The 27,844-nt window shown below is 37.2% G+C and overlaps 1 protein-coding gene across 1 annotated transcript in view; it reads right to left on the reverse strand.

Moving 5' to 3' along the window:
• Nucleotides 711–27,844, reverse strand: part of STAM (signal transducing adaptor molecule) — a 35,851-nt gene continuing 8,717 nt past the window's right edge. Inside the window, exons 2-14 of the mRNA XM_021389297.1 lie at nucleotides 23,046–23,130; nucleotides 15,437–15,512; nucleotides 15,254–15,349; nucleotides 14,515–14,661; nucleotides 13,941–14,031; nucleotides 13,492–13,684; nucleotides 13,084–13,178; nucleotides 12,136–12,224; nucleotides 10,393–10,480; nucleotides 9,025–9,079; nucleotides 8,558–8,711; nucleotides 6,603–6,778; nucleotides 711–5,505 (exon numbers count right to left, since the gene is read on the reverse strand). Of these exons, the coding sequence (XP_021244972.1) occupies nucleotides 5,256–5,505; nucleotides 6,603–6,778; nucleotides 8,558–8,711; nucleotides 9,025–9,079; nucleotides 10,393–10,480; nucleotides 12,136–12,224; nucleotides 13,084–13,178; nucleotides 13,492–13,684; nucleotides 13,941–14,031; nucleotides 14,515–14,661; nucleotides 15,254–15,349; nucleotides 15,437–15,512; nucleotides 23,046–23,130 (1,595 nt within the window). The 3' untranslated portion in view covers nucleotides 711–5,255. The remainder of the gene's footprint in view (nucleotides 5,506–6,602; nucleotides 6,779–8,557; nucleotides 8,712–9,024; nucleotides 9,080–10,392; nucleotides 10,481–12,135; nucleotides 12,225–13,083; nucleotides 13,179–13,491; nucleotides 13,685–13,940; nucleotides 14,032–14,514; nucleotides 14,662–15,253; nucleotides 15,350–15,436; nucleotides 15,513–23,045; nucleotides 23,131–27,844) is intronic.

A 27,844-nucleotide genomic window follows, 5' to 3' on the forward strand; every position in this document is an offset into this window, starting at 1 on the left:
GTAGCAAAGTCCCAGGCTGCAACAAGTGAGGATAAACCCAAACACAACAGCCATGAACACAGAAACAAAGGAAAAAATCTGCTTACCCTTGGAAGGCCTCAGGTAGGCAGGAATCTCCAGCAACACACCCTTACCTCCACTGCCAACCCTTAAACGAGGTCTGGGAAGGAGTGGATCCTGGCTGCACCCCTTCCGGTCACTCAGGTGCACTGCATGCACCTGAGCAACCCTGGCTTGGCCCTGCCTTCCTACCAGGTGCTCAATCACTGACTTAGCATTTCCACCTCAACTGTAAACTGTCAGGCTGCAGTAGTATTTACTTACTGATCAGTACACAGATATGTATATTGCACTACACAGATACAGCTGATTCCATTTGTTTGCTACCAACACTAAAATATTCATGCTGTATTTCTCATAAAAAAGAGGGTACGCAGCACGACTGAAGTAAGAAGCACCATGTATGACTTGGAGTGTAACTGAAATAAGTTAATCACAGATGAAGAACTTGAAAAGTAAAAATGCCACAATCTAGGCACAAGTGCCATACAGCAGCAGCAGCAAAACACAACAGAAAACCCACACCTGACTCCCCAAGAAATCAGAACGTTTGACTTCCCAATATTTGGAACGCACCTTCCCCGCTGCACCCCCAAGTCCTTTCTCTTATCGTTCTTCTCTGAAATTTATGAATTGAGTTTGCAACATAATGAACTAAATACTCCAACTTTAATGTTTTGCATTCATACCAAAAACAATTAACAGTTTTTACAAATAGTGTTATTTACTAAAACAATTCTTGTACAACAGTGCCGTATATCTAAATATATACATATGCCAACATCAAAGGGAGCATCAAAACAAACCAAACCAAAAATGCACTTTGCTACTGTGTACACTTTATTACAACCAGAACAGACTTCAGCAGGCTTCTTTTCTTTTTCATGACAAAGACAGAAATTATTTGGATTTCCAGAAGCACATGCAGGTGAGAAGAACAAAAACTCCTACCCTTTCGCTAAGGTAGCAGCATGAAAATCGATCTGCAGTTATACATAGTAGCAAATGGAATGTTTTTAAATACAAATATCCCAACTCCAGAAACAAGGCTTCGAAAGGCTTACATAGTGTTTTTACATATTGAAGCAAAAAGGTCAAATTTCAGGGCCTTCCAAGGTTTTGCTATGATGTTGGATAGTATACACATCAAAGTCAATACTCTTCATTGCAGCTGAAAATGAAAAAGCAGTACCTGTAGTGTGAAGTTGGTCGGCTTGACTAAAATGGAATAGAAGAGTAAGAAATGATTCCGCCTGCCGTCTAACAATGGACATTTTTCTAGATTTTTGCTTTTTTTGAAAAACTCTTGATTTTTAAATGGAAAAATTATGCTCCCTTATCATTCAAAACTGATGCGTGCATCTTCTCCAAAGGAAACTGCAGATACGTAATTCAAAGTGCCATTGTAGCCACGGTAATTGGAGACATTCTTCTCCACTCAGTCTGTGAAACCCAGCGGACAAGGAATAAAGTAAGACCCTCGCAAGTGAAGACTGCACAGAAATCTTTGAAATGAGAGTGAAAAAAATAAAGGTAAGCGATATTAGAGAAAATACTAAGAAAAATAATTGGAGAATGAGGTATTAAGCAGTTCTCCAGTGTAAATCTGACATTCCTGTCATCTAGATGAAATCAGAGAACTATAAAAGCAGCCTAGATTTGATCAGCAAAATATGTACATGCTATTAAAAGAGGATTTATCTCCTTTTATCTAAGCATTTGCAATCTGACAAAATTATATGAAGTTCTGGTTACTCAAATTCATTTTAGGTCCCCTTCAACACTTCTGAAGAGTCACTGAAGAAGGGCCACATGCTGTTCCACATCTGCTGAGAAGCACGCAGAACCTCTATTTTGTTCTTTTTTATGGTTGTTTTACTGCTGTGTGGGTATTCTGCCTTGTGACATTAAACACGCATCTACACGGGTAACAGTTCCTAAACAGAGGTGGGTAAATATGTGGCAGCCGTTGCTTCGACTGCACACTCTTGAATATTCTGCCACAACATCAGTGTAGCAAGTCACATGTTAACATGCTGACCTCAGTATTCTTCCTGGGACGCTTTACAGTAAGTCTTTACATCTCTGTTATGCCCACATAAATTGAGATGATACACATGGGTAAACAAATTTTGTTTATAGCTGAGAAATGCACAGAAGGCACTTTCCAGATTTTGCTCCAGTTCATGAAAACCAAGCCACTACAATACCCCTTCTGTCATTAATTAACATTTCTGTATTCCTTTATAAAAGAATTAAATAACAAAGGGTTATACATGATATGGTGAAAAGACTTCAGCCTCTCATTGTCAATTTACATGTAAAGAAGCGAGACGTTCAAAAATTAGGTCTTCTGTTGGAACATGAATGACATGTAATTTCCAGGGATTCTTCACTTTCACACAGATCAACTTCTTGACACTTAAGTTCTTTGCTAAGAAGCTTTTCCATACAGTAGATGTACATGTTCCTTCCCTCTCTCATCCATATTCAGTGTTCAATACCACAGTAAGACAGAATATACATGAACTTGGTCAAAACAATGCATAAAAAAGGAAACTGAATAATTCACAGCAGATAAAACCAGCAATGACATCTTCAGGCAGATGATACTAAACTGACCGAAAGCTGAACTGAAATATAATTGCTAAATACCAGTTAGAGGATAAGTGAAGGAATTAGTGCAGCGACAGCACATAGCAAAGTAGGAGGAAGCGTGACTGAAGAGCACCAGATCAAGGGACACAACCAAGTGAGAAGGCAAAGTAATCATTCCTGGTTAGTGAGATAAAACAACATGAAGCAATACAGTTCCAAAATCAGCTTGGTCTGAAAACTGCATCTGAAAGGAAAAAAAAAAATTAGGATGCTAAGACTCTGAACCTAAAATCGGCACCAACTGTGGTCAAGGAAAACGTTTTTTTTTTTTCAGTCAACTGATGCGTGAAAGACTAAGAATATGAACTGTTAAAGTCAGCTGGGCTATTTCGATGCTTGAAGCTCCTCCTTGAGTCAGGGCATAAGCAGTACTGCGTAGGAGGTTATTTACACTTCTGTGTAGGATTTATACACTTCTATATACTGCTTCTCTGCTTTTCAATAAGATACCTAGAGCATACAGAGAACACTATCTAAGTGATACTACATGTCCTTTCTACAGAAAACCACCTCTTCAATTTATTAAAAATGATCTATTACACAAATCCTTGGAATTTCTTTTCTTTTTTTTTTTTTTTTTTTTGTTTGTTTGTTTGTTAGTGTTACCTTCCAAATTCCACAGACTCTTGTGATAACACCATGCACAAACAGTGTGTAAGGGTGCTTAAGAATTCTGGAGAAAGAGAAAACAAAAGAAAACAAGAAAATTTTAGTATAAATAAAAGCTGTCCTGGCTAGAACATCACCAACTGGAACACATCAGCTAGGGGTATGTTTTAAAACCACCCTGGCTACAAAGTTAGGCAAATCAGCCATCCAAAAGGATTAAGAGGCAGAACACCAGCTCTGTTAAAAAAGTGAAACAAAGATTTGTTAGGTAGCAGATAGAGCAGGAGCATAAGGGATTACCGAGGTTAATTCACATTATAATGTACAGTTGCAACATTTAATTCCAGAAGCATTACACTAAAATACAATACACAAAAGCAAACAATTTCTGGCATACACATTAACAAGACTGAAAACACAGCTTTGATGCTGAAGCCACCTAGTATTGCTCTAACTGGAATGAGAGTCATCAGAAAAGGTAAGAGGAAACCAGAATGCATTAGAAGATCAAATACAAATGCAAAGTAACACCAGTTCTTGTACAAGAAAGTCTGATCAGGCAAAACAAAATTCTGCTTTCCATTTCCAGAATCCTTTTGCAGCACCTTGGCTGCAAAAAGAAAGTATTATGCCTCGAAAAGCCACCGCGTTATGTTTGTGAGAAATGCAAGGGTTCAAAATAGGCTAATGCATGCTGCTGCAGAAGAAAATTCAAACTAACGTGAAAGTCAACAAAATTATGAGGCCTTATAAAACTATTCCTACTGTAGAAGGACTAATAAACTTAACCGGTAGAACAACTGGAAATTGAAAAATGAACAGATGTTTAAGGCAGAAGTGTTTGTGTAAAAACAGTAAATAGAACAAATCACTAAGCAAGGCCACAAGAGATAAAACAAAGCCCTGAAGGTTGTTCATCAAAGTGATTTAAATGTCCATAATTCTCCATTAATTCTCTAATTAAGAAGACTTGAATGAAGTTGTGTTATTCATGTTGCGCGTTCCAGTTTAAAACTCCATCATTTCTCTTCCAACTCAATTTCTCTGTCTTTGGTGTACTCTCTACCAACACACATAGAATACAGTTCTCATTCTCATTGTAAAAAACCAACTTGGAAAAAATAAATTACGTGCTTCCCATGATAAAATGCAAGATCCTGATCTGTTGCGTGGTCCCGTAATATACTTAGCAGCCTCTGAATAGTAGTTTTAAGTTATTAATTGTATGTGAAGCAGAATCATAATTTGTTGTTATCATCCCCCAGATCATTTACTAGCTAACTAGTTTGCTTTGGTAGATAAAGCCATCTAATAGTCATGACACACTTGTGTTCAATTCAGGAAGTAATGAAACCTAGACTCGGATAAGTTTGGAAATTCATGTATAGACCTTAGTCTGTAAGTGTAACCATGATATGCAGAATTACCACTTGCCCTGTATTGGAAAAAGACGTCACATCTGTCATAAAACTAGATAAAACTATGAAACATGGTTGTCAGTTCATGATTAAAATAAAATAGTGATGTAAATTATTTTTTAACATTGTGTTAAATATATTCACATGATCACCATAGCTATACGTAATGGCCACTACTGCAATCACACACTATATGTACATAACATATATGCCACAACAGTTTGCAAGTGCTGAGTTTTCACAGACTAGCCAATTTTACCAGACATAAATAACCTTGTACCAATTTTTAGCCGTTTTAAAAGGAATTAAGTGTCCTAGATATATTCATTCCTCTGCAAAATTAAAAAAAAAAATCCTAAAAAGTCAGTGCAAATTGAACTTGTTCACCAAGATAGATTCTTATTAAGCTGAAGATAAACAAAGTTTAAGAGATTAAAGGAAGAAACTCAAAGCATTGTCAACTGCCTTTAGCAGAGGTTAAAGAAGATTAGGAATCTGAAGTCCTGGATCCTATAGCAGAGCCTTCTGTGAATAGCTATGCTGTGGCTGTTGAGGAGGTGGAGGCTGTGGTTGCTGTGGAGGTGCTTGTTGACTGCCTGCTGTCTGTGGCAGAGCTGTAGATGCTAAATTATAGTTTGGCACCTGGGACATATTAGTTCCAGCATTCTGATAAGCAGCAACATCAACAGTAGCAGGTGGTGGACTATACACTGAAGCCTGATTAGAGTAAGTATTTCCAGCAACAGAGCCAACCATTGCACTGAAAAATAAAACAAAATGAAAACTTAAAAGTGAGTTCAAAAACATTTTACAAACAGAAAGTTATGTTAATAACTTTTATTGCTTCTTTAACTGCGCTATATAAACACACATAGAGAAAAGCTACCTCCTAAGTCTGGACACTTTGCATATTTAAAGTTGAAGACAATGAATATACCAATTAAAACGCACTCCTCAGACTTAAACACACCAAACACACTAGATTTGAAGGTAGACTGAAACTATATTTTATTTTAAATGTGCAATATGCAATACAGAACTCCATCCATTTACTGTTTGGTTTTGTTTGTTGTTGCTGTCGTTGGTTTTTTTTTGTGACTAGAACAGTCTGTTTTAGATAGCAAAGCAAGTCAGCTGAAGCATGCAGAAGCTTGCTTTATCAGTCTGTTTGGGGTGTCTCACCACCCCAAATAAGGCAAACTCTTGGGAACCAGAAGCCAACAAATAATTTAATAACTCAAGATGGATGTCTCTCCCAGCTTTATAAGATAAAACTACCTTATACAACGAGTCCAAAAAAAATTTTCCTAAGATTAATTTAATTTTTTTTTCACAATATAAACATCTTAGCTTACTCACTGCATCTTACTTCAATAGCCACTTCCTTAAATGAGGAAGCTGTATAAGTTTTATTAAGTATTCTAAGCCCAGGCACTTCATTCTCAAAATGAGCAGAATCCTTTCCGTAATATTTGAAGCAAGTATGATGTGATATTTACCTTTTCAGAAATGACACAAGACAAAGCAACAGATGATTTATCATTAAACATCCATATACATATAATCTTTATACGTATGTCTATATACACACACATACACAAACATAGATACATACCTACATATCTATACCTATATACACATACCCACACATAGAAACATTTGAAATTTGTCAGAAATTTTGACAAAATACACACCACCGACAAAAAGCACCACTGCAACTAATTGCTACTAATTGAAGTAGACTTCAGTTGTGATTAAAACTACACCTCTAAAAGACAAGTTTTCTCCTTTAAATATCATCTGTGGTCTTTTATATTTAAACTGATTTAGCTTAAGTAGGAAAATACTTAAAATTACTTTGCGTAAGACGTCTGTGCAGGCTGACCAGGTAGTACTGAGCTGGCAGATGGAGTAACTGTGCCTTGGCTGAGAGAAGAGAGTTGTTCAGGAGGAAGACTGTAGCCTTGAATATGGCCCATCTGTGCACTCCCTGCCACCAAATACGCGTTACCTTGAGGTTGCCCTGGATAAACCTAGAAAGTTAAATAAAGGAACAGTAAGAATAAAATAAAGCAAAATTTTGGTAGTTAAAATCTGACTGAACACAGTCTCTCGAACCTTTTACTACAGATACTTTAATAAAAGCCAACTGTTCGTCTTCAATTATGTGATGCAGTATGAAAAAATAGTGGAGTTGCAAAGGACACTATTTACATTGCTACCCTCACGCTCCAGTACCAAAAAGGTCAGACAGTTTACTAGACAGCTTGTATTCCACATTTTATTTCAATGACTATCACTCACGCTAACTAGAACTACTGCCACTGAATGACAATACTGAGTATGTTGTGTAAGAAACAGCAGTCCAAAGAAGAATAGTTTCTGATGCCCAGAGAACTTCCACAAAGTTAGAGCCATTAAAATGGACAGTCAATAGTGTATTTTTTTCCTATCCTCAGCCAACCTGCAATTTCTTGCAAGTAACTGTTGAAAGCACTATTGTGAAATTGTCTGAGGGCAAAATGAGGTCTTAAGATCTTATTTTCAATTGAAAATATGGAACGGTTTTATAACTAGTTAGAGTAGACAGAAGATGTTTCAGCTAAATTCTAAATAATGACCACATTTCTAAAACCTACACTTTTGTTCAGTCCTGAATTATCTGGCTTAACACAAATTACTAGAAGAAACTATGAGATCTCAGGCATAATTGAGTTCCCATAAGTCAATGATACACAGCCCTTTTATCTTAAGATCCACGAATCTCAGATGACATTCATAGAGAGTTTATGCAGCAAAGGCAGGAGACTTCTAACTTTTCAGAGCTTTATTCTGGCTCCAAAATCCATTTTTTCCTTTTAAGAATCCCCAGAAATACGCTTATTAATAAAACATTAACATTATTTAACAGAATTGTGATGTGATTGCTTGTAGCACATGGATAGTAGACAATGACTTTCTTAATGACACAAGAAAAACAAATCTTTAAAAAAAACACTGAGAGTTGGAACATATTTGTAGGAAGCAACAATAAATAAATCTGCTTCCATGTTTATATAGTACTGCATGAGAATTAATAAGTTGGCTTAAAGTTTTTTTTTTTACTCATTCAAAAAGAAAGTACATTATTGAAAAAAGAGCTTGAAATGTTAAGTACTCCTACAAACTGGAAATACAGCAGACGTGCATTAGATTATGAAACTAAAAGCACACTAAAGAAAAGATTGGTTTTAGGGTAGAATGGGCATATCCTGAAGCAGGAAAGGCACTCCCTTGGTTCTGTACTTTCTTTGGCCAACTATGTAAAGGCCTAGTCAACTTTAATTTTTCAGCTGTTTATTTTTATGCATGACTTTTTCCTTGACCAAAATTAATTGAGCAGAAAAGAACTAGAATTGTTAAAACTGGCAAAAGGAATCTCATAAAGCTTGCAGCTGAAAACACACAATATTCTAGTCTCATAATGTGCAAAGAGAAAGAACTTCTTGTCCATTGGGAATATTTCTAAGGGAGCAAGATGATTTTATTATTAATGCAGTGCAGATTATACACAGTTTTCCAACTCCTGGGATGGAGGAGGCAGCAGCAGCAGGGCAAAAAGAGAAAATATATAACTATTTGCAACCAACACACCTCACCATACTTTATTTAGAACCTGCAGTTTCAAAATCAATCAATTTTCAGTATATATTTATTCCAGTAATGTACATAAGCATATTGTACATAAAATACTTGAGTGAAATTTGAGCAAATCAAATGCAGCGCAGTATACACTTGATAATGTCAACAGCTATTAAAGCTTATGTACATACCTGAGAGCCAGAAACACCCGATGACTGCATATAATACTGTTGGTTTTGTAGCTTTGCATACATGGAATACATTGGGTCTTCATTCATCAACTTGTTATACAAAGAAAGAGCCTCCATTGCTTTAACATTGAGCTCCGAAAGTTCTGAGTGTTTCCTAGAAAATACATAATACAGTTTATTCTACAGTTCAGATAACTTCAATATAGAACTTCCAGAAGGGAAGAAAAGCAATATCCTCCTACTGCCTGTGAAGTGATATCTAAGTGCCATAACATCCAATGACAGAATACTATAAAACATGATGTGACTAGGGAAAAGAAATCCTTCAGACCTCCTCACAGCTACTAATAAATACTCCTATCTTCTTTGCAAGTATTCACAGAAATGATTAGAATTATCACTGAGAAGCAACAATCATATTTCTAAGAATAAGTCTTAATTTGAGTCAAAACACATATGTACTTTACCTGTCTATATCTTTTAACTTTTCATCTATGAGGGGTCCCATCTGGTGGCACATTGCTAGAAAAGAAGAACATTAAAAGATCACCAGAGTAATAAAGATTTCTATGCATCCAGTAAGAAAATAGCTTCAAGAAAATTATCAGATAGAAATGCATAGGTGATAATCAAAAAGAAGGAAAGAAAGAAAAAAAAGGAAAGAAAAATTAAGATCAGCGCTATAATCAATTAACAGTACCACAAAGAGATCACCTATGAAAACAATGAAGTGAGAAACCGATTGCAATGGTTCATATCTTGCACATCAAAGATACTAACAGCACACTGCTCTTTCACTGGAATCCTAACTGGGTGAGGGAGATCCTGTCAAGTAAGGTTTTTTCAAACCACTAAGACGTAACACGTAAAAACCAACACAAAGAAAAACCTACCAGAAGTAGAATGGAAGAACATTAAAACAGAAGTGTGCCCCCCAACATTGTGCAAAGCACAATTAGCTAAGAGAAAGACTGATTTTGTCAAATGTAAAATAAACAGGAAAGGTAGCTGAAATGGGATACTACAGCCAAATTCTACTTTAGAATGCAAAACTTGCCTGCTTATCCAAGCAATGAACTATTTACTAACTGGGAGATGTGTTTAATAAGCAATAATTCAGTCTTAATTGGTGAATAATTAAGACTCTGAAAAAAAAAGAAAAGAATTACAAAATATCAGAATCCTGAACATCCAGTAGCAAAAAAATTTTCTGGTTCAATAGCCAAGTCAGGTTGGTAAGAAGATGTTGAATTTCCCTCAGGAAATTGATGAAACCAGGAATGACGCTTTTGGCTTCAGATGGAGGCATCACTTCTGCTGTTTTACACTTCAGACTGAAAATGCATGTAAAATATCTCCTGATCAGAACAAAGATGTCACACACATCAGGCTCAGCTGGTAAACTTAAGCAGCTAATAAGAACTAAGAGAGTATCCTATTCTATTCAGCTGAAAAATCAACATGCAAAGTGCACAGTCATGCTCTAGGCATCTAGATTCATTCAAAATCTGCCATTTTCATAATAAAGTCTGGTCTTATCTGGACTGTAAATTTAAGCCAATCTTTTGTTCCATAACAGGTAAGTTTATTTACTTACTTCTCCAAACTTCTCTTCTAAAGCTTTTGTTGCATTTATCAACCCAGGCAGAATAGTCTGCAATGCCTCTTTGAGAGGTATTCTGAATAATTTTGAGTGTAAAGGACTAGTCTAAGACATAAGCAGTTTCCTCAGGCAAGATCATGGTGTGCATATGGAGCAGTTTCAGCCAAGTTTCAATTTGTTTTGATGTGGGTATTTCCTGAAGACGAAAATAACAAAACTGAGATTCTCTTACCCTCAAGATGAAGTAATTCTGGGAGGTCTGGCTGGTCATCAGTTGGATCTGCACTTTGTAACATCTGCAGGAGCTGGTCCATTTTATCCTAGAACATAAGTTTTGTAATTAGTGTAGAGGGGACAGGGAAGACTTAGCACTTTCAGAATATTAACTGAAGCAGCTATTTACAACATTTGCTGGGATTTGGAAATCATCTAGGCTACTTTTAAGAAAACACAAATCACATATGCTACTTTACAGGAAAGAAGATGTTTGGAACAAGGAAGAGTCAACTGATTAAAAATGATTGTTAGTAACAAGTGTAATGTGCAGTACGTCTAATTCTAAAAGTCCTTCCAAACCGTATTTTCAGAGCAGTTTCTATTTTTTTCTTCTACTTATTACATATGCAATACTACCACCTAGTGGGATTAGTGCAAACGTTTTGACAGAAAACAGTAAGTACTTTAAATAAATGGGTACTTCAACTAAATCCAGAAAAAAACAACCCATATTTTGTATGTGCACACTGCCTATCAGCACATAAGCAATGCCATTATTAATATATATATGAAAGGGTTTTTTAAAGATGATATTCAGGGAGGTTGTATGGTTTAATTCAGAATTTTACATTGCTGATTAAGCAGTTTAAATGCAACCAATTTATATAAATACTAAGGAGAAAAATTAAAATGTATAAACTCTTTGAAAAGTATGTCTCACTGTGAACTGTAGTGCTTAACCAACCATTACTTATAAATAATTAGGAATTACTTCTTAGCTGAGCGTATCAAATAAATAGCCTTTAACAGGGCAATTACACAGGCAGTACCAAAAAGGAAACTAAAAACATGCTTCTTCCTCTGAACTCTGGGAAAGGTAGAAAGAAGCCAAATTAGCTGTTTCCTTAAAAAAATTAAACTATGAGAAGTTTAAATACAAAACAAAATAGAATAAAAGAAGACAAAGCTGGAAGGCACCTCAGCACCCTCAAGGCCCAAGATAAGCCATTTCTGCAGATTACAAACTTAAAGATATCTCTTAGGAGGAAAAGTATTTGAGAAAGGGATAGAAGAGGCAGGAGATAAATAGGATGTTAGGAAGGCAGTAACTAAATTTTCACTTCACAAAACAATGACAGAACAGTTGAGAAAGAAATAGAAGGTCATGGGAGAAAAAGGGAAAAATTCTGAACAGATCTCTCCCCCGTGGAGAGAGAAAAAGGTTGGGAAAGGTTGGGAAAAACAGCCTGGACTGAGGGTTCCTGGGTACTCTGCAGAATCACTGAGCTGAAATCGTGTGAATCTTAGTAAGTATTATTTAGAATAACAAAAATTTCACAGTTTTCAGAGAAGGAAAAAGAACTCTCAGAGTGGGAGAAGACAGTAGTGGCTATACTGGGAAATAAATCTAAGAGAGCACTTAAAATAGGTGTATTTGAGGCATCTTGAAGTACTACAAGCACAGCTTTAGAACAAATGCATCACTCCATGCCAAGCACCTAGTATGCATGTAAACAGCTACACAGTCCTGAAGCAGGGCCCTGAACTGAGTCTCCAAATTCAGTTTCATAAATTCCTAAGAACTTCAAGACACATTAACATACTATAGCACTGTACATAATCAACTTTTCCCTCCCACTCTTTTTGGCTACATTCTCTTGATAGTTTAAATTGCTTTTGAGATTCAGGATGAAAGGGTTAAACATCACATGTTTAAGTGTAACAGCAGTTGAAAAATCATTATTTGTTTCACACTTACTTCATCAATATAAACTGGTTCAGGCTCAGGTTCTATTGTTTCTACTTGAACTTCATCACTGAACTGCACTGTTTTCTTCTCAGATTTCACTGTAAGATAAATAGGTAGATCTTATAAAATAAACAAAGCAAGGACAATGTTATAGAGCTAGCATGTTACATTTGCAGAACTTTGCATTTGAACCTGTGAAAAATATAAAAATTATTTTGACATTTGAAGGACAAAAGTATTTTCATACACTAGCCCATAAAGTATTTACCAAAAAAAAAAAAATCAATTCATACAAGGTCAACAGAGGCACATTTTAGAAAGTAAATGCCTTTATTGTAGTCTCCCTCTACATAACACTGATTAATAAGTCATCAAGAAAACACACTAAGAGAGAGATTGGAAGAAATAGGGCTAACGAGTTAACCCTAAAAGAAAACAGGGAAAATCATCTACAACAAATCAGAGTCTTCTTTTCCCCAGAGTAAAGTATAGAACTGAAAGCTGTCACATTTCCTTCCCAATCAAATACTTCTAATTGGCCAGAGGCCTTCAGTTTTTCCTTAATTAAATATTAACCATTTCAACCAGGTAAAAAGATAAAGTGGGAATAAATCGCTGGGTTTTTGGTTTTGTTTTTTTGTTTTGTTTTTAATTTTTACAAAATTTTTCTAGCTGTCAATAAACTTTTAAATGAGTCTCAAGGAAGCTGATGACTTGTCAGCAGTAGGTAGCATCCTGTTTTTCAACAGATGCCCACATGGGTAGCCATGGACTGGCACATGAAGATACAACTGTGAGAGCACAGTAAGGACTTTTCAGTTTTACTCTGAGTATGACATGAACTTGTGACTTAACTCTATCATAAGGGAAAGGAAACACGGATCATGTACAACTACCACTATATCCCACGAGCCAAGGCAAGGCTTAACATGTATACATAAGCATAAAGTTACTTACTCATTTCTGGCTCAGCAGAAAGATCAGCTGTAACAAAATTAGATGGAAACAATCCTATACCCTGATGAGTTTCACCTTTCCACCAATTTGGATCACTAAAAGATTAAAAAAATAAAAATTAAAAATCTATACTCACAAGGAATTCTCCCAAGACTTGCACTCTACAAGGCATTTATACTACTTGTACATAGACACAATTTGCACATATGCAGAAATTTTCACACAATAATATTTATGCAATTACATTTGTGGGTCAAAAATCTAGGAGAAAACTAAATCAAATATTTAACATCTAAATATATTTTACTGCAATTGTATTCCAATGTATGCTTCTAACATAGCATACACCGTTATTCCTGACTGATTTTCAGTCTAATACACTTCTAATAGGCATTCTATACAAGTTACCTGTCATCAAGGATAGTTATAAGTTCTCCAGCTTTAAAGGTTAATTCGTTGTCTTCAGCAGCCTCAAAATCATAGATTGCACGAACCTTTCGGCCCTCATGTTTGTGATTTGTTAAAAGGCTTGAGGTGCTTGGATACAAACTGGAAAGTGTTGTTTGCTGTTGCCTTTGTTCTTTTAGTGACAGTTCAATTGCTACAAAAGAAGAGTTATTTAGATGAAAATTCCCTATATAAATGCGTAGAATGATTTGAAAACTTAACTCTATGAAAATGTTTAACATAATTCCATTCCTGCTGCATCATAAGCAACTTCTACCTCTCAAGTAAAAATATGATGAAAAATGAAAAGATGTTTTACAACTATAGAGCAAAATTCTGCTCCCACAGTGTTCCTGCTTTATTAGATGTTTACCTTCAAATTCTTTGGGTCAGCAAGTAAATCCACTCACCTTTCGCCAAATCTTCTTCTTCTTTCTTGTTAGCTACTGTACCAGGATCTTTGGCAACTAGGGCTGGACTTGCTTTTGCCTGTTCAGCAGCCTAGCCAAAAATTAAAGATGTAAAAGTAAAATCATCAAAAAACTGTCACAATGCATTACATTCACTATTTTGATTTGCGTTCGTCTGTATTTCAGGAGGAAATTATTTACTCAGAGGATGGCGAGGCACTGGCACTGCTGCCCAGAGCTGTGGATGCCCCATCCCTGGAGGTGTTCAAATTCAGGTTGGATGCGGCCTTGGGCAGCCTGAGCTGGTAGGGGACACCCCTGTCCATGGCAGGGAGTTGGAACTAGATGGAACTTTCCAACCCAGGCCACTCTTTGATCCTATGATCTGTGGTATAAAAATCAAAGGAAGCCAGAGCATTTCAGCCCTCAAATAAATGCTTTATTTAGACAAGGAAGATTTCATTTTGTTTGCCAAATCCATTACAGAATTCAAAGCTACAAAAACTAAAATACGGAACTGAGGATAATAAGAATTTGTGATTCCTTTTAAGGACCACCACAGAATGTATTATACCTGTGAACCAATAGCTGGGAAAGTAACTCCTTGCTCCTTCAGATTTTTTATCATAGCAGATATTAAACTAAGCTGTGGGTCGTTCTTGAATTCATCAGTCCATTCCACCATAAGGGCTTTCAGCTTTTCACAAACTTTTGGATGACCCTACAGAAAAACAGAAAATAATTAAATAATGTAGGAATCTGTTCTTAATTCCTTAATTTCACATAAATTCATGCTACTTTCAACATGAACTATATGTACACTTTAAAACACAGTATATTAGTAAGTGATACCTTTTATTAGAAAGGGAAAAGAGTACAGCAGCTTTTAGCACCGTGTTTGATGGCCTTTGAAAATAGCACTTCAACAGTATGGACTAGCCACAAAACAGAGTATACAAAGTTACAGAAAAGCCTTTTATCATCTATATTTCACTGCATGTCTGTATTTAGTATTCCATTGTCTTTATTGAGTGTGAAAATGAATGCAGGTATTTACCAATTAATCTCACTCCCCACGTGAACAGAATACACAAGTAACTGTAGTATGAAGTGGCAGTCAGGAAGCTCTTTCTCACAGTCAGTCTTCCCACTCATCTTTGATCCTTCTCTCAAAATCCCCCCCTTCTCCTTGCATCCCCCCTTCCCAAAATTTCCAGTCTTCCAGAAGTAGATTCCATTCCAATCTCAGGTTACCCCAGCTATCAATCTGATTAGCATTTATATGAATCACATAAATCAGTGCAGTACATTACCTTATTTAACACATTGCTTACTTCACTGGCAAAGTCTCTTGAACAGACTTCTAAATGAAAGATTTTACCACAGTTTGATACACATGCTCCTAGAAGCTAAAGAAAGAAAGATTAAAACTCAGAGAAGAGTTCATGTAATATAGCTTTTTAGGAAAGAAAAGGACTACATTAAAAGTAACCTACTGTTAAAGCCTGCATTGCAACATGTGGATCCTTATGGTTCACTCTCTTCATAATAGAACGAAGACAATCCTTAGGCCTGAAGAAAGACAAGACAGCTTTAAAGTTACTTGATGAAATGAGCGTTTCTTGTTGCACACGTGACAATGCATGACAATGCCAGCAGACAGCAAGCTCTCCTGAATACAGTCAGTAAATTGTTTAGTGGCTTATAAGAGTAACATTAAATTAAAAATATAATAATGAATAATGAAAACAAATAAAAAAGCAACCATTAGCAGTTCTAGCCATTTCTGTCTGTAGGACTGCTAGCTTTCTCAGTTATCAAAACATCACAATAAACTAATTTATTTTTTTTAGTTTGAGAGAATTACTGTAAGTACTCCACAAATGTATAAAATTAGAGAATTATAGTTCTCTGCAGTCCATCCACCTTCATTACATACTTTTTTTAACTATAAGAAAAACTCTTAACAGAGAAACTGTCACGTAAAATGTTTTTTATATAAACACAATATATTTCAAAATTCCATAACATGATTTTAATGAAAATACTTTTCTTGCTACATCAAATTTCTCTCATTGCTTTTAATTTCTTTTAGCACAGATCTGTTAAAGAAACTGGTATCAAAACATAATCTTCTTTTGCATCTAAGAGCTGCAAGTAAATACACAATCATCACTTCAACAGTATATTTGTGTTCTAAGATATTTCACAATTGAAAAGAGGAATACAGAGAAGAACGCAAAGAGGAATTCCATAAAAGAGGAAATTATGATCAGGATTGCAACTTCTTGTCTCTCTTCTGTCAGTTCCCCTGCACTGTCCTACTCTCTTCCCACTCCAGCCTTCTCACACTACACACTGAACTCCTTCAAATATCCAAACTCCACGTTACCTCCTCTTCCTCCAAGTGAGCTCTGCACATACTGAGCACTTGGAACAAGGATTCAGAACTAGTACTCCGTTAAGGACAGTATCACTAGAGAGTGGAATACATTTTGTTTAATGAGGAGTGGGGCATAAAAAGTCACTTTCGCATGAACACGGATGGGTTTTTGAACTGTACATTTCTTCCTTTTCTTCCTCATTTAACACCTCCCTAGTTCCCACATGCATCCATTCAATTCACAATGAAAGAATTCAGACTTTTTAAAGTTCGTTTGTAATTTCTACTGAAGTCAGTTCTGTAGATAAGCTAAGCCCAAGTCAGTTCAGAATCTTTAGAAATAAGTGTACAACATTATAACCATCTCTGTTAGTCATTAACACATACAACTTTGTAAGTAAAAAACCTGAAATTAAGGCATCTCTGATATTCAATTTTTCAATACCACAATAGTAGCTTTCATGAATAACTGAAGAAGAGCAGATAACAGTTTCCTGCACGGAACGTGCCCCATGCTCATCAATTACTGGCAAGAGCAGCCCCTCAGTAAGCCTAGCTTCACTTTCAACACATCCTGCTCCATACTTAATAATTAATAGGAACCCTATTCTTCCAGTAGATATAGAACCAACATATGTAACTAATGGTTAGCTAATGAGTTAGGATGGTAATTGCCTACACATGAATTTTCTTAAAATCTACTACTCTGTATTTCACATACACATCTAAAGAACACCACTACACTCCTCACAGTCAGTTTTAATCTATACAACACTCATAAAGAAAATACACAGCAAGCAGGTAAGTGCTGGGGTGGGGGGAGTGTTAATGTTCTGCGTAAAAGTTTCAAAGCAGTTAAAAATGGAATTTGAGTTCTACGCATGTTGCCCTGAGTAGACATAAAGGGAAAAGGCAGTTTGAGAAACAATTTGAACAGGATTTTCAGACACTGTTCAGTGTATTTAAAACTTTGTGTCTTTCCATTACTCAGTTGTGTTTTTGGAGGTGGTTGTAGGCTGCGCAAGGCCAGAGCGGAATTATCACGAGCATACAAGCATTATCCATTGAACAGCCATGAAAGAGATAAAAGGAGGGGAAGAGGAAAAGAGAATGGTACATTTAAACTAAGGGATTTTCTACATTTCTGGAGTATTCACAGTGACTTTTGGAAGCAAAATCAGTTTTCTATGGAATTGATATCCGCAAACTAATATGAAACTTAGGTATAAGTTACACTTCTGCTTGGCTATACTATATTTGGCAGTGTCTACATTTTACAGAAATGTCTCTCTCATGTTTAGTAGTACTAATTATAGAAAATGCTATCACATAGCAAACTACACGTCATTCAGTGTATACCTTCATATAACCAATTATTATTACAAATGAAGGCTGTAAGACAAGCACTGTTCATTACCTATTAATTAACCGAGACTCCTCCTATGTTCACTACACCTGAGAAAGAATACATGCTAAAACTTACAGAAATATCTGTTTTGTTATACTTTTTTTTTCCTAAATGAATGCCTTTTATGTATAAATAACTGCATTAACTTATGAGCAGTGTGCACAACCATGGACATGAACTTAGCAGTCCAGGAATAGGACCACAGAACCATTAATCTAAGACAATTTTATTAAGGAAACTCTTTTTAGAAAGTAATAAAGTGACAAAAAAAGCTTCAAAATCAAATGATCTTCTGTATTTGTCAAGAACAATTTTGAAAACTGTAAAAAAAAGCCACACACAAAAAAAACCACCAAAACACAGTAATTCATAAGAACTTCTATATACATGAGCAAATAGATGCTTTTAACAGAAACAATCAATATTTGAGTATCATTGCTTTTTTCTTAATGTTTTTCAAAAAATCTTTTGATTAATTCTACAGCAAAAATCACGCTTACTGATACTTAGTTCACCAATTAAACTTCCAGTATCCCTACTGCAGACAGAACTAATATCCTTACTTTTATTTCCAATTACTTTGACGTGCAATTTAGCTAAGAAATGATGAAAAGTACTAAGCAGAAATCAGAGGAAAGGCATGCATCCCATCAGAATAGAATTCTGTCTATTTATTAAGCACTTTCTCCAGCCCATGCTACACAAACATTAGGCTGCAAATCTGCTCTAATGACTTTATAATCAAAGCTTCATAGACAGCACAGTGAGGGAAGATAACAAATCAGAAGGTGGAAAATTGGGCAGGATAAGGTAGAAGCTTTAATATTACTTACTACATAATATATACAGAAAACATTTGCAATAAAATTCAGTTTTAGAGAGTAAAATAATGCATCAGAGTGGCAGGTACATTCATGATATTTTACTTAACAAATGAAACATTAACTGCAAATGGAACCTAAAATACTACTCTGCACAAAACATTTCATACATTATTATTAATTTATTCTCTGTTTATTATCTGAGATAACCAACTATCAGGCTCAAGACTATCCAGGCAACTCAGTTGTTCCGCTTGCTCCATTAGAAACCAGCTAGGCAGAGAGTAACCTGGTCACTCTGGGAGACCCACACTGTGATGGCTACGTAAAATGCTGCTTACACATTGGGTAACTTGGGGGGGGGCACAGGGGGACAAAAAAAGATGAGAAATACTTTGGAAGACTGCTCTTGTAAAACAGGCATGGAAACAACTAAGGAGAATCAGCTGACCAGAATCCCCACTCACTGAGGCAGTGATCAACCCATAAGGAATCACAGCAAAGTTACATAAGCAGCAAAACAGACAAACCATTCCTCAAGGACAGCTTCTCAACATCCAGATCTCCCTCCACCAGAGCGTGCTGCAACAAATGTTTCTATTTTCTCAGCCACTGCTGTCTTCTCCCATTCACTGACTTCATTTTATTTCCAGCCCATCATTTTTATTAACAAACATTCCTAGGAAAAAACTGAGGTAGTCATAGTTTCAAACAAATACAAACTAGGTTAAAACAAAAGTTACAACCTTGACAAAACCAAACGCAAACAATTACACTATTAACCTTGAACTATAACAAATGAGAGTGCAAGCAAGACGGGTGCACCTCATACTAGAACATAACACAACTGCTAGGTTTCCCTTTTATCCATTTCATGAAGAATTCCAGTATCATAACGTTATCTTACTAAGAGATGATAAAGTACAGATTAAGCTGTGTAAGCATTTTTACTCCAAGCCAACAAAATGCAAAATCCATACCTTTCCTCTACGTACATGATTTAAAACACAAGTCAAACACGATCAAAGGTTCTAAAATAAACAGGTTTTCCATAATGTTGTCTAAAAAAACAGAAAAACACATTGCATCTAATGATAAGAATCTGTTTTACTCATCTTTTCATGTTGAAAAGGCAAGTTGCTCAGCAGTTTTAAGTACTGCCAATGTCCCCGAAACACATGATGCAAAAAATGCACAAGGCAACTGTAGAACTGTATTACTTACTATAAAACATTCAGAGATTAAAAAGCTCCTTCTATTGACTCACGTATTTTAGATCACTCTAAGAAGCTCATATGCAATACAGTATCCGATTCCACACTGCATGTGGCAATACTTTACATATGTTAATGTAAAAAGGTGTATTATTCAAAATATTACTGAATTTACTGTCCTTGATAGAATTTCCACCTAACTCTAATCAATGAGTTTTTGAACTTCACTAAAAATAAAGAAAGCAGTCAATTAAAAAGGGAGATTTAGTGGAATTCCAACTTGTTAACACTGTTTTTGCTGGTTGGATCAAAGAAGAAAGATAAAATGAGTGGGTGATTTTACTGTAAGCAAGATACAGCAATATAAAAACAGTAGCACAACTGCATGTATCCAACTAGCAATTCTGCTACTGAACTACAGCTAATTTATCTTAGGAGAAAATAAATCTTTGCAGCACAACAGGTTTCCAACAACTACACTGAAAGTAAACAAACTGATAAAAAAGACAACATGTAATGTATACAATTGTACATGTGCAGTATAACAGTATACAACAAAATGTTCCACTTCATAAAGAAAAATAATCCCTCTAGTCTATTCAGGCTTTAGGTGTATGGTGATTTACGTTTAAAATGTTGAAAGGCATGCAATTAGAAGACTGTACAAAAGAAAATCAATAAAGTGGAGATAATACAGTATAAGCTTCTGCCAAGAACAGTTTGCATTAGACAAGAATTGGTGAAAAAACTAAAGCAGAAGCCAGTTCCAATGATTAGTATCCTTGCCACAATAACTCAAATTGCAGAAGAGTTAAGTGTAGCGTATCTGATTTAAACTTAATGGGAAAACATTGTCTTGCTTTACCTTGCTGTACCGTGACAAAATCCATCCAAACAAAGAAAACTCACTATCAGCAAGTTTTAACAGAATCTTCTGTTAAGCAATGAATCAGCTGGCAGCATATTACAAGCAGGGTAAGTACTACAAAGGTTAAAGTCGCAGCAGGATAAAACCACTGTTGCTTTTTTTGTTTTGTTTTGTTCCGTTTTTAAAATCATAACAGAAATTCCAGCTGTCACGGAGAAACATAGCTGGATGTTGCCAGAAGATCACTGGCTTTATCTGCATTTCCAAGCAGCTGTGTCTTGCAGCCAAATACATTTGAGCACTGTTTCGGGTAAGCTGCTGTGAGGTTGAACCTTGCCTGAGCAAGAGTGAAATAGAATACTGAGGCCTTCAATAATACTGTTGTTGTTACAGACTCAGCATCAACACACACGGAACAGAAATACAGTTTTATATACAGAATAACACAAAACTTTATTAACAACTTACCAGCTTTTATTTTTACTGGAGTTAAGCACAACATCACAGAAGTCTCAATATACCATGCTATTCATAAATGCTCCTCTAGACACCACTCTTAACCCCAAGGAGTAACTTAATTTGTGAACCTGTCCTTTGGAACAGCACCAATGCTATAGCTCTCTTTTTAAGGCTCTTCCATACCTAAATTGTTACAGGGAACACTTGAAGATAATGTATTTAAAACATGTCCAAAGTCTAACACAACACTGAATAAAAAGACTACACATATACCAAAATACCATCTTTAAGACATATTTTTCACTTGCTATTTCAAATTATACTTTAACTCTTTATGTAAAAAAAAATGAAGGCTTGCATAAACTCTCTGTGAGAGTTCATTAAAGGATCAGTAATAGAAGCATTCATAGTCTGTATTCAAGGTGCATTTCATTTAATCACATTTTTTAAAATGAACATTTCTTAAAGCCCTGATGTCAGAAAATAGTTTATCAAAACAAGGGAGAGAAAGACACAAGCTGTCTGAACAAAGACACTGGTGGAGAGGAGAAGGAGGGGCAGAGGATGCTTTATACATTGGTTTCAATTAAGTGCTGACACAGTCTCACATAGTTCTCCTTCTCACCAACAAGTGAAATGCTGGCTGGATAAAAGGATGATAAGGTGGGTGGAAAACTGGCTGGGCTGCTGAACTCATAGAGTTGTCAGCACTGCGCAAATCCCAGCTGGTGGGCAGTACCTTGTGGTGTCCCTCAGGGAATTCCTGGGACCAGTACTGTTAAATGTCCTCAGTAATGACCTAGATGACAGGAGGCATCTTTCTGACAACAGCACGTTGGAGGAAGCAGCTGATATACCAGAGAGTGGGGCTACTAGAGGGATCTGGACAGTAAGGAGAAATGGGCAAACCGGAACTTCATTAAGTTCAGGAAGAGAAAGGCAAGGTGCTGTATCTGGAGTGGACTGCACCAGCACAGACCAGGAGTTGACTGCCCAAAGAGCAGCTCCACAGGGAAGGCTTGGCAGGACCCAATGGGTTACAGGAGTGCAGCTTGGCAGCAAAGATGACCAACCACATCATGGACCTTAGCAGTAACAGCACAGCCAGCAGGGCCAGGGAAGAGTTCCATCCTATCTGTTCAGCACTTGTAAGACTGCATCGGGACTTTGCCCAGTTTTGAGTTCTCCCATACAAGAAGGATGTTGACACACCACAGCACGTCTAGTGCAGGGCTATCAAGATGGCCAGAGGAGAGTCACATACAAGAAGACACAAACATATGGGTTCAGTTTTTAGAAGGGCAGGGTAAAAAAGGACCTTACTGCTTTACACAACTACTTAAACAGAGAATGTGATGAAACCAGATTCTTGTTAGAACTACAGTCATAGGGTAAGACACAACAAATAAGTTGGAACAAGGGAAATTGCAATCAGATAGTAGGATCATTCACTTATTTACTTGCTTACTGTGAGGGTGGTTAAATACTGAAATGGATTGCCCACAGAGGTTGTGGAAACTCTGTCCTTGGAGGCATTCAAGACTCGGCACAGTCCTGAGCAACCTGATCTAATGAGACCTGTTTTGAATAGGGGGGGTTGGACTAGATGAGCTCTGGAGGTCACTTCCAACAAGAAAAAACCCCAATGATGTCTGCAGGATTTACAGTGACACTGCTAATACATATCAGCCTGTATTTATTCAATTACAGTGGTGAAAAACTGCTGCATGCAATTCCTGATTTTAAGAGATAAGGGAAGAACTGTAAAATATTTGGGCAGAAAATCCATACTTTCCTTTCACTGTAGTAAATCTACTCTAGTAGATATGTAAAGTAAATTAAAATGAGTTGCTTCAAAAGTCTACACAAGATAGAATTTCTATTCCTTTCATCTAAAATAGAAATAACAAAATTAACAACATTTGTGGGGGACAGTTTCAAAAATCACTTACCCTGTGCGTGACTGTCCAACTTTATCACAAATGTCTAAGATGAGGCCCCAGTCCTCTGCAGTGTTCATCTCACTGGTTGCTTTCTCTAATGAACAAAATACAAATACAATAAATCAAAATACAAAATAAAAAATAATAATTTAACAAAATTGACAATAAAGATGTTGTAATGCTCTTTCTGTATACAACTAAACATGTGACATTGTATATTTAATAAATTCATATATTATAACTGTTGTAACTAATTATTTTTACCTTTCAAATATTCATTTGCAGCTACAAAATTAAATTCATAAGCAAGTACATTTGGTTTTTTTCCACATAATAAATATATATCCAGAAGTGTACCAACTATCAACAGATCTTTTTTTTCTTCATTTGGAAATGTTAAGTTTAAGATGATATAAACACTCGAAGCATTAGTTCCCTGTTTGCAGTCAGACACAACAGAATTTACCCCATCCTCAGACACTAAGTTGCTGTGTCATACCTTCCCTTTCTATGTCTTTCCTCCTTTCTCAGCAAGGGAGCTTCAACAACTCACTGATAGTTCAGTGATTATCATCTCCTCATTCCTATCTCTGCTTTGGATGATATAGTCCACTTTTTAGTTACAAAGCTAATCTGATAAAATCCATTGACACCCTTTCTTCCAAATCTTCTGAACAGGACAAGAACAGTCCCTCCTGAAGAGCGAAGAAATAAAGAAGATAGGTGGAAAACAAATCAGAAGGAAAAACAGTCTCCCTCCCTATTTTTCCCCCAGAAGAGCCTAGGTACACAGAGGGTAAAAATAAATAAAAGTGATAAAGAAAACTGAGGTTTAAACTGCAGCTGAATGGAAGAGTATCTAAAAATTGACAGTTCAGATCAGGGCTGGAGACCACAAGGCAATTTCTGTTATTTTCCAAATAGAATCACCAAGGTTGGAAAAAACCTCCAAAATCATCCAGTCCAACCGTCCACCCACCACCAATATTTCCCACTAAACCATGTCCCTCAGTACCACATCTAAACGTTTCTTGAACACCTCCAGGGATGGTGACCACCACCTCCCTGGGCAGCCCGTTCCGGCACCTGACCACTCACTCAGAGAAGAGATAGAAGGAATGATGGGTGCCGAACTATAACCTATACTTGCTTCATCTGATATTTACCTCAATCTGCAAAATACGCCTCAGCAATGAGTACGATCACCCCCAGTGTGCTTAGTTTAAAAAAAATGAAAGAAAGATTTCCTGTAAAAACTCCACTGTCGGGAAAGATTAAGTAATCCAAACTAGCAGTTTGTGGAGAAGAGAAAAACTCTGGATAGGTGCTATGATAACATCTGGCACTACGAAGCCAAGCATTGTATTTTATTTTCAGTCCACTGTTGTCCCAGATCATGCTTAGGGCTAGCATAGCCAATAGTCAGGGAAATGCCTCAATTTTTAAATCCTGCTCACAAAGGAAACACAATCCAGTCAGTATACAAACTAAAAATGCCAAAAACATGAAACAGAGCAAAGAGATTGTAGCCTGCCTATGTCAACAAACATTCTGTTCTGTTACTTCAGAATTTCAATTCTGTGGTTGAGGATACTTAATCTAAAACTTTGAGCCCAAGCGGAGATGCACCTGAGCCGCTGTGCCTGCACTGCATTCCCCACAGCACGACCCAGACCATGGATCGGCCTTGTGGAGGCAGCTCAGTTCCTGAGCTCCTGTTGCAGCTCGCTGCCAGTCCTGCTGGAGCTGGACCGGCTCCACTCCGTGCCTACACAGCACCCTGCAGAGCCCCCGGCTCCAGCCAGGCTCAGGGCGTTGCAGCCTCGCGCTGTGCTATCCTTCAGCAGCTGCAGAGCTGAGGAATCCAACAGAACTGAAACTTCAGGCTCCTACGCTGTCTGCATAATACTGTCTGTACTTCTGGCAAGAAGTAATTCTTCACACAGCATCACCATAGAGAAATGGCATGGCAAGCCATCAAGAAAAATAACGCACGCTTAGGGTTTTAAAATGACACCAAGCTGTCGTTTATGCTGATTTAAACAGTTTGGCTAAAACTACAGATATGATGGTGATTGATAAAATCCCTAGTTCATACTTACCTCACCAATTACAACCTTCAATCTAATTCTCAACAAGAATATTTTGCAGATGAATCCACAAATACAATTACAAGTTTACTGTCACAGCTACATCATTTCTCGAAAGTTGAACTCTGTCTGATCAGGTGGTTGGGCTCCCCAAGGCAGTGGTCATGGCACCCAGCTGTCAGAGTTCAAGAAGCGTTTAGACAACGCTCTCAGAGATGATATATGGTCTGATTTCTGGATGGTCCCATGTGGTGCCAGGAGTTAGATTCAGTGATCCTTTTGGGTCCCTTCCAACTCAGGACATTCTGATTCTATGGTTGTCTAAAAACCACCCACTGCTGCAATGTCTCCATCACCAAAAGCTGAAAGGTTCCTTACTACATGTCAGCCTGGAACCCAGCTTCACTGCGTACTTTCTGTCTTCTCTAGTAATAAGCATCTATTACTTTCCTTGGATAAATATTAATAATAAGACGAGCAACACTCGTAGTGCCCAAGCTGAGCTAGACTGACACAAAAAGGCCACTCTCTGAGCATTAGTGTGCGGCTGTCACCTTTCACCACCCCGGGAATAGGAGCAGCAGGGATGCTTGGAGGAAATTCCTGTGTTGTGTCAGTGTTTTGGAGACAAAATTACAATTTAGAGCTGTTCGAGTTCAATGACTTACACAGTCACCACTTTAAACCCATGAATGCTCTTCTCTGACACAAGGAACACACCTGCAGTCAAAACTCTGCTTTCTCTCAGCATTTGCGTACTCCAGCTAACTGGTGTCCCCCTGCCCACCCGTACCGCTGGCACGTCACTACCTCAGTGAAAAGGAGGGCAACACAGAGACTTGTACCTGAACTCATGGGATAGCTTTGCACAGGAGATGGAACCTGAACTTGAAATGTTTTTCATCCTCCTATCTCCCATCAAAAATAATTCTGTCATCGCAATACCAATGCTTACCTCAGACCCCCTCCGCCCACCTCACTGCTAAAACCTTACCCGATGACTGCCTGCCAGGGCAAGATCAAGTAACACTTTGGACTGCACTGAAACAACCCTTAAAGACAGCGCCGGCTCCTCCATGAAATCAGAGTTCTTTAAAACTCACTGACAGTATTTCAAACGCAAAGAAAAACAGAACTCCATGACCCAGAGGCATACGTTACCATACCCCATCCCTAGTTTCCCAGAGCAGCTCTTCCACAGAACTCTATCACTAACACACCAGAGCATAGGTGGGTTTTTTTTCTAGCACAGGCAAGGCCTACAAATTAACACAGCAACTTCAACCACTGCAACACAAAAACAACGCACTGCATTTTTCAGCCACTTGGCAAGGCACAGACTGTGGAACCATGAGTCTTATTCCTTCATGTTTCCTCTGTACCCCTAAGAGCTGGCATACCAAGTGAGAGCAATTCCATCTTGCCCCATATTCAGTCTCTACTATGTATTATACCAGAAGAAACAGACGCCTAGGAAAACACAGAAAAGACCAAGGTAAGGTAAGCAGGAGTTGTATTTCCCTACAACACACCTTTCAGCACCAACAATTCACAGCTTCCTAATGCCAAGAGTTGTGGTGCTTCAACCACAAAATGTAACCACATCAACTTCAATGTTCTGAAGAAAAATGCATCTCATTTGATAGAAATCTCAGCTGTATCTGTATCATGAAAAATTCCCATAATGTTCTAGGACATGGTGTCCTTGAAATGAAACCTACATGATCAAATCATACTTCCAAATGCATCTTCTATCATTTTCTGGAGCCCCTTCCAAATAAACCAAACCTCTGAATAGAATGTATACATACCCGAACAACGTCTGCCTTCTAAAGAAAACAACGCTCCTGCATATAAATGCTGTCTAGCCCTTCTGAAACACTGTACCAGGACTCAGATGAGTGCCATACCTGTTGATCGGAAGCTGGGACAGCAAGATACACATCTGTGAGTTACCCTACTTACAGCACCAGTTGCGGTGAGAGCGTGTGGGCTCTTATACCAAACTTCAGCAGCTGCTTTTCTAACTGAAAAACTGAAAACTTGGAAGCTAAAAAAATAAAGGGTGTTTTTTTGTTTGCTTGCTTAACCCATGCCTCCCGAAAGCTGTCTTGATGTTGCTCAGACTCTCCCCTGCCCCTTATTAAGATACCATTAATGCTACCCTATTTGTGTCTTTCAAGAAATGCACATATATGATATTTTATATATATGTATAAATATAAAGGAGAAACCTGTTCAATGTTGGTTTTTAACAGAAAACCTAACAGGTCATTCTGTGTAGGAATCTAAATGGACAAAAAACACTTGTCATTTTCAAGAACCCTACACAACCAGACACTAAGCTGCCCATTCAGCATCAACACGATTTGTCTCAGTTTTCTTAGTGCTCCACTTCCTATATAATCAAAGGTGGGTGCATGGGAACGAATACCAGCCACCAAACTGCAATTCAGAAGCATGTTTCAGTCCTACAGGCTAACGTGCAAAGGTTTACTCACAAAATGATTGTGCTTTGCAGAGTACATTACAGTGGTGAAGATGGTTTGGCTTGGCTTTTTGTTTTTTCCTGGTTTGTTTGTTTTGCTGCCTTTTTTTTTTTTCTTAAAAAGGTGCTCAGCTTCTTATTTTGTTTTTAAAAAGAAGCTGTGGTGTTCATGCACATTTTCGTGTCACTCACAAGTGAATCAAGACAGTTTTTGTGCAGTGGACTGAGGG

Source organism: Numida meleagris, chromosome 2 (genome assembly GCF_002078875.1).
Source record: "Numida meleagris isolate 19003 breed g44 Domestic line chromosome 2, NumMel1.0, whole genome shotgun sequence".
NCBI lineage: Eukaryota > Metazoa > Chordata > Aves > Galliformes > Numididae > Numida > Numida meleagris.